Genomic DNA, 10,811 nt, shown 5'->3' on the forward strand with positions numbered 1-10,811 from the left:
AGCCTCACAGTGAACCTGTACAAGGACTTCTCTGTTCACACATTGAAACATCAGAGTCTATTAATGATGATAAACTACCTTACATGACACTATCTTGGACCATTTATCGACGGTAAGAGGCGACCTAGCTAAGTAGCTCTATTCAGCGCGTTCAAATGATGTGGTTATCACCACCATCCAGAAGCAGAAGTGATATCGTAGATCTCAAGTACTTCAAGATAAGGACAAAATCTCCGTGAATGGACCTATTTGGGAAACTATGTTTAACACAGGAGAATTGCACCATTGATACTCGAGACTTTATTGAGTCATACGGCTGAAGGAAAAATACATTCTGTCAAGTTCGTGTGGAGGCTTCAATATCCACCTTGGTTCGCTGTTCATCAAAAACCGTCTCCCATGACGCCTTTCAACCCTGAAAATCGTTGCATTCCCGCTCAAAGCTGCGCTCATAGTTTCCAATGCCAGCCCGCTGTTCCGTGTCATAATCCTGTAGTCCACTTGGTTCTGTTTTCTCCTGTTGTAAGAACATTACATCTCCTTCAAAAAATCATCAAACTCGGTCTTGGTTTTCATGTGTTGTGGAAGCAACATCTCCTCAAGTGCAGAGGCGATGTTATGGAGAGCATCAAGTTGCTCCTGTTCAACCAACATGTAGATATAATGGTCCTTAATCATCTCCTCAGTCCAACGCTGATGACTATTGGGGTCGGATACGAGGCTACAGATTTGCTTCAGTCGCGCTGCGTAGTCCCGGAGCATCGCAGGGTCCAAATTGCTAAACTCGGCATGGGACAGCAACCCAATATGAGCTCTACCAGAGTCACTTTCAAGCCATTCCGAGCCGTTGTTGGTCAGGGCGAGGGACGCGGCGTTGACGGTAGACCTTAGGCACTGGACAACAGCGACGGCAGTCTCCGAAGCAGTCTGGGGAAGAAAGTGGTGGCTGATTGCGAGGACATGAATCGTATTCTGAACTTGATCCTTAAGTGCGTATAGGGCGTCTCGGACTTGGGATAGACGAGACGTGGGCCGTGCCGGGATACGACCTGAACGTCCCGGGCTGTTGGCGGAGTCTTCCGTGGTTTCTACCGGAAACTGCATGTTCTGTGTCCGGTAGCTGTTGAAGTCGCTTCATAACAGTCAGCCATGGATACGACGATGCCGGGAGACGATGACTTACGCTTGTATGATGGGCAGAAACTCTTGCATCTGCTTGTCCTGCTTGTCCAGTGCAGCAGCATACTTGTTCAAGCTCGCACGGATCCTTGCCTCTTCGCCTGCCGGATGCTGCGGCCAGGCCCTGGCTTTTCTCCGAAGTCTTGCAAGAACAGTACGCAAAGAATCCATCCAAAGGGTGACGCTAGGGTCGAGCGGAATTTCCTTCTCAGCATTTGTATCCCAGTGCGATGCGTAATCAGCGAGTATGGGACGAAGATCATTGATGTTCGCCATGAGTGCTTGACAACTGTTGGCGATGCTCGGCGCCTTGTCAAAGCCAGTCAGCTCCTTGCTGGTCCGGTTGAACGTGTCGAGGAGGTATTCGCCAAGTGACTCTAGCTTCTGGCTGATGATGGTAGGGTTCATCGAGGAGTCGTCTAAATCCAGGGTTTCGCCCAAGGTGCCTTCCGGTTTACTCGATGACTCAGCCTCGTCGGCGTCCTCGGCGCCCATTGTTAGGCGGCCGATGTCTCGATTCAGCTCCTCGATTTCCTTGCCGTTGCTTGGTTTTAGTGGCGGCGTTGGAGTTTGCTGCTTGTTCTGGTATGAGTTCCAGATTGGCTGAATGGCGTCATTGGGTAGGAGGGAATTGCCAAGCAAATCTAGGAGCTCTCGCTTCGGTGGCTGATCGCTGCTTGTTGCTGTTGAGCTAGAGGTTTGCTTGGCGGAAGTCGGGCGAGAATGATTCGCGTCTTCAGCCGCTGGAGAGCCGGCGGCGGCATTCTTCACTGCACCGGCAGTCGAAGATGGCTTATGGGTTGTGGTCGCCGTTGTGAGAGGGGCACTACCATCCTCGTCATCGGATGAGAGCGACACGACAGAGTAGTCATCGGCGACCTCCTCCCACTCTTCCAAACCCTGTTTGACAGGGCTTTGGACTCCAGTCATCATGTATTCGGGATCGACTTAGGATCGGCTGGTATTGCTAGCGAAGCGAACGGAGAAACTAATGGAATCTGTCGGTGAGCAGATGTGCTTCAGGATGTTAGCAGCTGATGGAGGAGGCAGCAGGATGCGACATGCAGGGAAGTGGCACTTCAACTACCTAATACTTGATGACAAGAGTATTCAGACGGTGCGCATGCATCCAAGCTATGTCGTGTCCGCAAAGAAGAGAGGTCGACGGAAACAGAATATTGTTACTGATGCCGGCACGACGATGCGAGACGTTGAGATGACGCGGATGGGGCTGCCGGAAGGAGCCTCAGGGAGGTGCAGCCTGCTGCAGGCGGCTTACGAAAGGCAGGGCAGATAAGGCAATCGTCGGGCCTCAGGTTGATGGTTATTGCGCAGCTGTTGATGCTGTAAGATAACAATCGCCCTCAACAGTTTACGCGTCTAGGCGAGGGGAATGAAGAGGGAAGAAGGATGACCTTGGCTAACTGGCTCAGGCTGGCACCTTGGGGCCTTGGGTGACTCGTCAGGAGAGGTTGAATGCTGAGGTAGGCACCGTGGCACCTAGGCGGCAGCCGCACCTTGAGGCCCGCTGAAGCTCCAACGTATCAGCAAGCTTATGCGGGGTTGATGCCGCCTGTCATGCCTGCTTTCGGTTCCGGGCGCCCTTCCTGCAGATCGTCCGCCCCGTCGCGGAAGGTCACTCACCTGCCCGTGCTTTGGCCTCGCGTATCTTATCTTATCAGTATATAATTCCGATAACGATAAGACACCCCGAGCCCCTGGACAACTTCTACTTGCTCGCTAGACCTGGTACATCATCTTTGTCAAATTCGATATCATGACTGTGGGAATTTTTAAATCTTCATGTGCAACACTCAGACTAAGAACAAAATACACTGCCCATCTAGAATCGATATTAATCACACCTCTATGGCTGCTGTCATCCTACTGCATTCTCGATCGCGTCTCCCGTCGCGAGAGTCCTATCGGCCTATTCCAACGGCCTCTACTTCCAACAAAAGAAATACTTCAAACAATGGGCATGGTCTCGGACACCCCAATAATATACTGACTAAATCTATAGATGCAACTTATCCCGGAAGGCTTTCTCGAACCAAGCGCCTTTCTCCGTGCCTGCCATATACCCGGCCCCAAATCCAAGGAACTTCTTCTCGACCGACCCCCTAAGCACTCATGCTGCTGTTCTCGTTCTGGATCTTTCCGAACTTTCTGTTCATCATAACGAGCTCGAGTCCGTTCTTGATGGGTGGCTCGCCGCGAAGCAGGAGACCGATCTCGCTCGGGTGGAACCAGTTCATCCACACCATGACGAGGAACATGAGCGTCGCATCAAAGACGTAGACGTACGCCTCGTTGGTCATCAGGTGACCCTTGTTGCCCTCCAGGTACTCGATGACTCGGAAGACACTACGCACCCAGATCAGAACGCTGGTGACGTATAGCGTCAGGAGGTAGTAGCGCCAGCGGATCTCGGGTTGGTGGGACTTTGCAGTTGGAACAAGCAACATCCTGCGGTGGAAGAGGGCGGCGACGACGATGAAGAAGCCAAAAACAGCGAGTTGAATGAAGAGGCCGACGATGATGACCTTCTCGCCAATATCCATCATACTGGCCCCGGACGCCATCATACCACCACCTGCACCATGCGTGTTAGCGAGTGCCTACTACTATAGGTTGCCAGAAAAGGGCAAAGGCGCATACCACTGGACTGCATCAAAAGCGACAGAACGTCTCCAGAAACGAAGACCTTTGTCAAGAAGCGCCTCTTAATCAAGGCATGGCTCTCACCGTCGGTCAACATGATAATGCGGCCTAGGATCATGTAGATGGAGGCTGCCATGAGGGCCGGAGCGATGAGGAGGAGGACATTCTGGATGATGTATGGGCCGAGAGTCCAGCATCCCGGTTCTTGTGTTGTGTTTTGCGCTCTCGCAGCGTATCCAACCACTTCACCTGTGCGGAGAATGGTGTAAGCTCATGATCAGGCCATAGACGAGGGACGGACATGATGTCCTCTTCAAAGCACTTACACAGCCCACCGATAACAAATGCGGTCATGTACCATGTCTTGGTTCTGACGAGTTGGAAGATGTGAAGACCGGTAGTGAGGACGTAGACGACGCAGAAGAAGACTGCCGCTGCTGTGGAAGGCTCGAAACGATAGAACGACCATTCGGCGTTGACATAGTCGGGGGTACAGCCTCGTGCCATGTCTGCGATCTTGCGGCTTCGCCGGGACGAGATGAAAAGGGACGTTCTCGGTGTTTGACAATGGATCGATAGAAGCACAGCAGCTAGCAGCTGTTTAAGGAGAAGAGTCTCGGGGAAGATCCAGATGGAATCGAAAGGAGCGTTGCTGGGATTTCAGATGCAGATTCTTCCGCTGGTTGACTGTCCTTCTAGGTAGGCAAAGAACGTATGATGATGGAGGTATCTAACGCCTAAAGGTAGCGAAGCGGGTTATGCTTATGTGCTTTTCACTTTCCGACGGTAACGGCCCACGTCGTGTGGTTCATCCAATAAACAAGTTGGTTCAATCGTATTCCACCCCCTTAGACTCAGCCACGCAAAAACACCAGTACGGCTCATAAACGGCAAGTAAGAAGGACCCTTGGCGCGCCATTCGCCAATCTTAGAGTCTACCGGCCAGTAGTGCTTCTGTATTCTGTCTGCCTGGGATGCGAGTATCACTGCGCCCCTCTCCGCGTCCCAAGTGTTTGTCTCTCCTCAGTCACTCCGCTGTAAGGAATTCTCGAAGAAATTTGGCAGTGGGCTTGACCCGGCCGTACAAAGACGTATTGAATACGGGACCAATCATGACTCTCCCAGTACGACTTGGCGTCCCTACCGGGCGCAGGGGCTGACGAAAGATACCGGGATCCGGACGCTTTTGGGCACCCGGGAACGGTGGGCCGTGCATGTCAAGCGCCGGAAGACCCACTTTACTAAGGAGCGGGGCTCCGCAATTGCGAGTATTCGCATTGCTCGCTTCGTATTCCCGCATCTTGGCTCCCAACAACATCAACTCTGACTGACAACTGCAAAGCCGTCGGCTGGCGGATTACCCCGTGTCCACAGTCTTCCATCAACCTTCTTTCATTCTTATTCTATGTGGGCAAACCCGCGTGTTCGTACTCTCTTCTGTCTCTCCTTCTGCACGCTTGGTTTGACAGAGGTGCTGTTTGCGTTTTATGTAGTCGGTTCCAGTCTGAACAAACTTCTTTTGGCGTTAGATCCGCTCGCACCCTCGTACACCCACCCATCACCGAGATCTAAGATATTGTCACCTTACACGCGGATACTTTCTTGCATCAACGAAGGATCTGAGACGGAACGGCCACCCCTCGCCTGTTGTCTAATCTTCCTATCCAATGGCAACCCGTCGTTCCCATACCAAGTCCCGCACTGGCTGTAGGGACTGTAAGCGGAGGAAAGTTAAGGTAGGTGACACACTGACAGCACTCCCTCCCTCCTCCATCTAGCTTAGCTGCCGCGTACCGAACACGCGGTAAGGGGGTTGGATCCAATCAACCTAACCTGCAATCAGATAAGGACGTCCCTTCATCTGTGGTTCGTTTGCTGACAATCTGGACTTACCCCAGTGCGACGAAGCATACCCATCCTGCTTCAACTGCTCCAGACACGGCATCCCATGCAGTCTCTCAACATCACAGACCTCACCAACAAACATCACCCCTCAAAGATCAACAACAACACCATCCGTCAACGGCCTGAGCCCAGAAGCACCCTACAACTTCCTAGACGCTGCCATCGACCATGACAGACTCCATTCTCCCGCCCCGTCCATCGGACACTGGGGCCACGGCCTGGAGCTGATGCACCACTTCACTGTCGTCACCGCAAACACCCTCTCCGTCCGCCCGGACATGCAACACGTCTGGCGCGTTACCATACCCGAGATTGGCTACGACTGCCCCTTTGTCATGCATGGCATCCTCACAATCGCGGCGCTGCATAAGGCGTATCTTATACCCTCGGCGCGGGGCAAGTACCTTGAACTCGCGACGTCACATCAGAATGCAGGCATCGAGGGCTTTCGAACGCAGCTCCACACTGTTAATGATACGAATTGGAAGCCATTCTTCTGCTTCGCGTCACTCGTCGTCTTCTATGTTGCTTCGCTTCCCGTGCGGATGGGGCAGGATCTCGACTCCGAGCCTGATATTATGGGCGTCTTTATCTTTGTGCGAGGCATTCGTGCGATACTAGAACCATACCAGACAAAGATTATAAGGACGGAATTTGCGCCAATGGCGACAGGAATATGGACCATCGACCCGAGTGATCCATCATATAAGTGCGTCAACACCCTACTACCCTCAAGCCATCAGGATATTCCCATTCCCAAGACTGACAGACCAAACAGGCTCCCACCCCTCCACAACTCCCCACTCCCACCCGACGTCTTCGAAGCAATCCAAGGCCTCTTAGACTTCTACACAGAAAACCTCCACGACAGCGCCCGTGAAGAATACGTGACGGCCGTAAGGGAGCTCGAAAAGGCAGTCTACCTCATGGCGCACGCCGGCGCCACCCTCGAAGTCGGCATGATTCTCTTCTGGCCGTACGTCATCTCGGAGAACATCATGGCCGACATACACGCCCTGAACCCGTATAGTCTGGTCCTGCTGGCGTACTTTTCCGTGTTTTTGTGTGTGCTCGAGCCGACGTTTTGGTTCTTGCGGGGGTGGTCGAAGAGGTTGTTTGCTATGGTTGATGCGCAGCTCGCGGGGCATCCTGTATTGTTGGAGGCTGTGAAGTGGCCTCGGAAGCAGGTCTATGAGTTTTATGCGCATATATGACGGAGTGTCTTGGTTGTCTGCGAATATAATATATCGATTCAAAAGAAGTTGACGCCATCTCCAATTCGACGATAATTGACTAGCTCTGAATGTCTTGATGTGGTTGAGTTTGACTAGCGTTGATCCCCTGGTCTCTCCCGTGCCACGATGGCACAAAACAGTCTAAGTGGTCCGGCACCCTTGCACCGAGCAGTCTTCGCCCATTTTTTGCGCCGTGACAGGTAGAATTCGCCCAATCTTTCTACTCCGATTTCTTTGTGGCGAATCCCTCGTAGCTTCATATGTCTGACTACGTTCATGGTTGAGCCAGTAACTTCAATAATCTAATATTATGGAGCGAAAACGATTAAGGGAAGCAAGGGATAGACAGCTGGAAGGTTGATATGACTTGAGATGGCAAGAATCATGTACTCCAGCACTTGATTATGATTCGCGAAATAATAGGCTGTGGGACTGTTCATAAGAATACATAACTATGCTAGGAAAACTGGTACATCAGAAAGAACTTGGGCAATACTTCCTACTCTGCTGAGTCATGAGTCAATTTCTTCATGGGGAGTTGTCGTGAACTAGGCCTTGATTGGCTTTTCACCCATCCGAAAAAGGACATGACCTTCTCCTCAACTGCCTGGTGTATCTCATCAAAGTGTTCAATTTGTTCTGCCTCCCAGTCCTCCTTTTTCTCCATGTCCTCCTTATTCTCCTCAGCCTTTTTGTTCACTCGACTAATTGTTTTTCGCCACCCTTCTTGGTGCTGTTTGCGCTGTTCTGCCGCCTGTGCAGACTCTTCTGCCTCCCGATTTTCGGCCTCTTGTTTCACCTGCTTTGGGCTCAGCATTCGACGTTTCTCATCTTTTTTTATTTCGTTCAAGCTTTTGAAGTTCTTCAAGTTTTGCAATGTACAGAACACCCGAACGGCGAACTAATCGAGATGATAATTCTTTCCCATGACGCGTGGAGGCCGCGATCTCCAAGTACCACTGCTTTGGCAGTTTGTCTAACTACAAGTTCAGTGGCTCTTCCCCATCCGTGACTATGGTTTTGTTTGAGGGAATGTCGGCAAGACGCACGAAGAATGCGTCTTCAAGTCCACATGCCTTAGTCAAGGAAGTCAAACCACTAGGTTCCTCTCCTTGTTGGTAATTGATGACTGGGGTTTGGGACGCTTCTACAAGGACGAAAGTCTCGTTCTTCTTCGACACATCTCTCTCCTTTGACACACCAAAGAATTGGTCTCTTCTTTTTCCATCTTTCTGGCCCATGACTTCTTCTCTCAGCTCCGCCCAAGCTTCCTTGAACTCTTCTCGATCGAGGTTCTCTTTGCTATGCACAACAATGCTGGCGCTGATGTTAGCATGCCTAGGGCACATGAGTCGGCAATCACATGTGGCGATTGATGGACAGAATGGGAGGCGTCTTAAAGGTCCACGCTTTCAAGCCCCATTAAGTTCAAGTTATCAGCCAATATAGCTTTTAAGCTACTAGCCAAGGAATCGGTATCTTTCGTCGGCTCTTGAATTTTCAGTAACACAAAGAGTTTCTCCCTGGGAACCTTCCATCTGGCTTTTTCAATGACGTTGCCAAACGCCCTCATGCGTTCGCAGGGGGCATCCACGAAGTAACCATAGGCTTTGCGTTTGTGAAGCTTACTGAATCGTTCTTCCATGATTGCCGCGGTTAATCTCGCAACTTCGGGAGTGCTAGGACTGTCTACAGGATTGTCTGTGCCAATCTTATAGTAAAGTGTTCCGGTTTCAGGAATATCGAGCTAAAAGTGTTAGTACTCATGTCGCCCCGAGTGCAAAATCAACACCACTCACAACTGGTATAAAAGGAACCTTTTCCAGGGTGGACTGTGTTGAGGCCATCGAAGAGATTGAGAAGAGGCGTAAAAGAAAGCGGAAGAGGGAAAAAGAGGGAAAGAGCTGTGTCGATGGCCTGGCTGGCTGATGAGAGAGGAAAACCACAATGAGCCTTCACCGTTGATCTCAGAAATAATCAGACTATGAAACGAACTTCTGAATAGGTAAAGATAGGAGCATGAGGCAGATGCAGAAGCTGCTGAAATGTGTCTATGCTGTGACTCTGGTAAGGCCAAAAATGGGCAGACAGTTGCTTCGTATATAGTAACGCGACTGCATGCTTGCGTGCTCTTTGTCTGAAGATTTCCATCTCTCTTGAACATCAAAACTCCACGTATGCACGAACAGCGGTCTTGATTTTCTTTCAGCTAACTTGAAGACACACCCACCCCTTTGACTGAACACCGAAGTTATGTTCTCGTTAGAACAAGAATCCCTGGAGCCTTTTGGTCAAAGCAACTTCATCCACCTTTTCCTTTGACCTGCCTTGTCCCTGTGCCTTCTGACGCCACAAAGGAATTGTGCACACGCGCAGGCTGTTCCGTCATACTGAACAAGATATGAAAGGCACCCAATGCGAATTATTCTGATAGCCTATTCAGCAAACAGTGTTCAAACTTGATTGCTACATCTGATATCAATGCAATGATAGCAATTTGTATTTCACTGATGTCGGAGTATGGCGGCTCGAAAGGCTCCATTTCAGAGAAGAAAGGAGGGAAGAGCAGAGGGCCGATATCAAGGAAAAAAGCGATGACGATAAGGCATCTAAGCTAGTTCGTTCCCGCTCATGCGCGTACAGTTTTGGGGACGCCCAGTGCGGGAAGCTGTCAAGTATCAAAGCGGCCTTGAAAGCGACTGCGAAACCTCCATACGCATATTCAATCATTCTGTTCTCAATTGGTCTACTTCTCGTTTTCATTAGCAATCCTTAACATGACACCCTGAACGTATCTCTCTTCTTTTGCAGCTTTGACAACCCTGCTGAAATCCATTTTGGGATTTCGCTCGTGGGCAGTGTAGACAAATCATCCCAGACCTCTTTTCCGAAGGATGAATCAAGCGCTCTATGGAAATCATCCTAAGATTCGCCTTCTCTACCCACCGCGAGGTTGAGATATTGTCATTTCAGTGAATAATAAGGGAGCAATGACCCAGCAACGCTCCCTACATGCATTTGCCAACTACAATTCAAGTTCGATACGGGTGAGCAGGTTCCCGATCTTGACGCTGAGCGACGTCACAGAGCCAAGAAAACCATCTGCTTCTCAAGTACACTCACCATCGATGGATAGAAGTATATCTTCAAATGTGGGCATAAAACAAGGGTGATACTGTCCACATTGGCAAATTTAATGTAATCCAAGTTGTTCCCTACCTTGTCAAGTTGTTTCAGCCATGGCATCTGAGTCTTGCAATCTACTGCGAGCTGTAAGCGGGCTGACTTTTAAGGGTGAACACCACTAACTGTAGTAACCTCGTCCCTACTACAGTTCTTACCTCTCTACATTGCAAAGGATTGGTTGGAAACCGCGTGGCTGGTATTTCCTGGCTTCTCCTCAGGACCTAGGTACTCCACGCTTTGGCCATGCATGGAAAGAAGTTGAGGTGATATGCAGTCCAATGGGGGCCCAGACCATGGCTTCGGACGAAAGCAGCCAATCACGGGGACTTGGATCTGCATGACGCTGCAGACATCGGCCGAGAAACGGTGCGTAGCGCCCGTGCCCAGTCTGCACCTCCAAAGACGTCTTTCGGATCGTGAATACACTGGCCAAAGCCTGTAGTTTGGTGCGAGGCACTGGGCCTCTGTGGAATCAGTGCGCATGCAACTGGGGTAAATGGTTCTGGAACCCCCTTCGGTCGAGCTGTATATTACGCAGGTCAATGTCTGGACCGCAAATTAGGTACATGGCCAAGGCGCCGTGTTAGACCCTGTCTTACCCGATATACCGGCCGCAAAGGTCAGACTACAAATGCGCATGTC

At 50.7% G+C, this 10,811-nt stretch overlaps 3 protein-coding genes across 3 annotated transcripts; 1 reads left to right on the forward strand and 2 right to left on the reverse strand.

The window, feature by feature from the left end:
• Positions 1-531: 531 nt before the first annotated feature.
• Positions 532-2,109, reverse strand: N0V96_000751 (uncharacterized protein; the record flags this gene model as incomplete). Its single annotated transcript, XM_053193266.2, has 2 exons — positions 532-1,132; positions 1,184-2,109. The coding sequence occupies 2 exons, from the start codon at positions 2,107-2,109 to the stop codon at positions 532-534; spliced, it is 1,527 nt and encodes a 508-aa protein (XP_053049384.2).
• A 1,193-nt stretch (positions 2,110-3,302) lies between these two features.
• On the reverse strand, positions 3,303-4,350 carry N0V96_000752 (uncharacterized protein; the record flags this gene model as incomplete). The annotated part of the gene is made up of 3 exons (XM_053193265.2): positions 3,303-3,775; positions 3,841-4,092; positions 4,170-4,350. 3 exons carry the CDS (start codon positions 4,348-4,350, stop codon positions 3,303-3,305), a joined length of 906 nt encoding a protein of 301 aa, XP_053049383.2.
• A 1,160-nt stretch (positions 4,351-5,510) lies between these two features.
• On the forward strand, positions 5,511-6,962 carry N0V96_000753 (uncharacterized protein; the record flags this gene model as incomplete). Its single annotated transcript, XM_065756031.1, has 2 exons — positions 5,511-5,579; positions 5,814-6,962. The coding sequence occupies 2 exons, from the start codon at positions 5,511-5,513 to the stop codon at positions 6,960-6,962; spliced, it is 1,218 nt and encodes a 405-aa protein (XP_065615271.1).
• Between the last annotated feature and the right edge of the window lie 3,849 nt (positions 6,963-10,811).

This window comes from Colletotrichum fioriniae (genome assembly GCF_027942845.1).
Source record: "Colletotrichum fioriniae strain IMI 355084 chromosome Unknown scaffold_1, whole genome shotgun sequence".
In the NCBI taxonomy this organism is placed as follows: Eukaryota; Fungi; Ascomycota; class Sordariomycetes; order Glomerellales; family Glomerellaceae; genus Colletotrichum; species Colletotrichum fioriniae.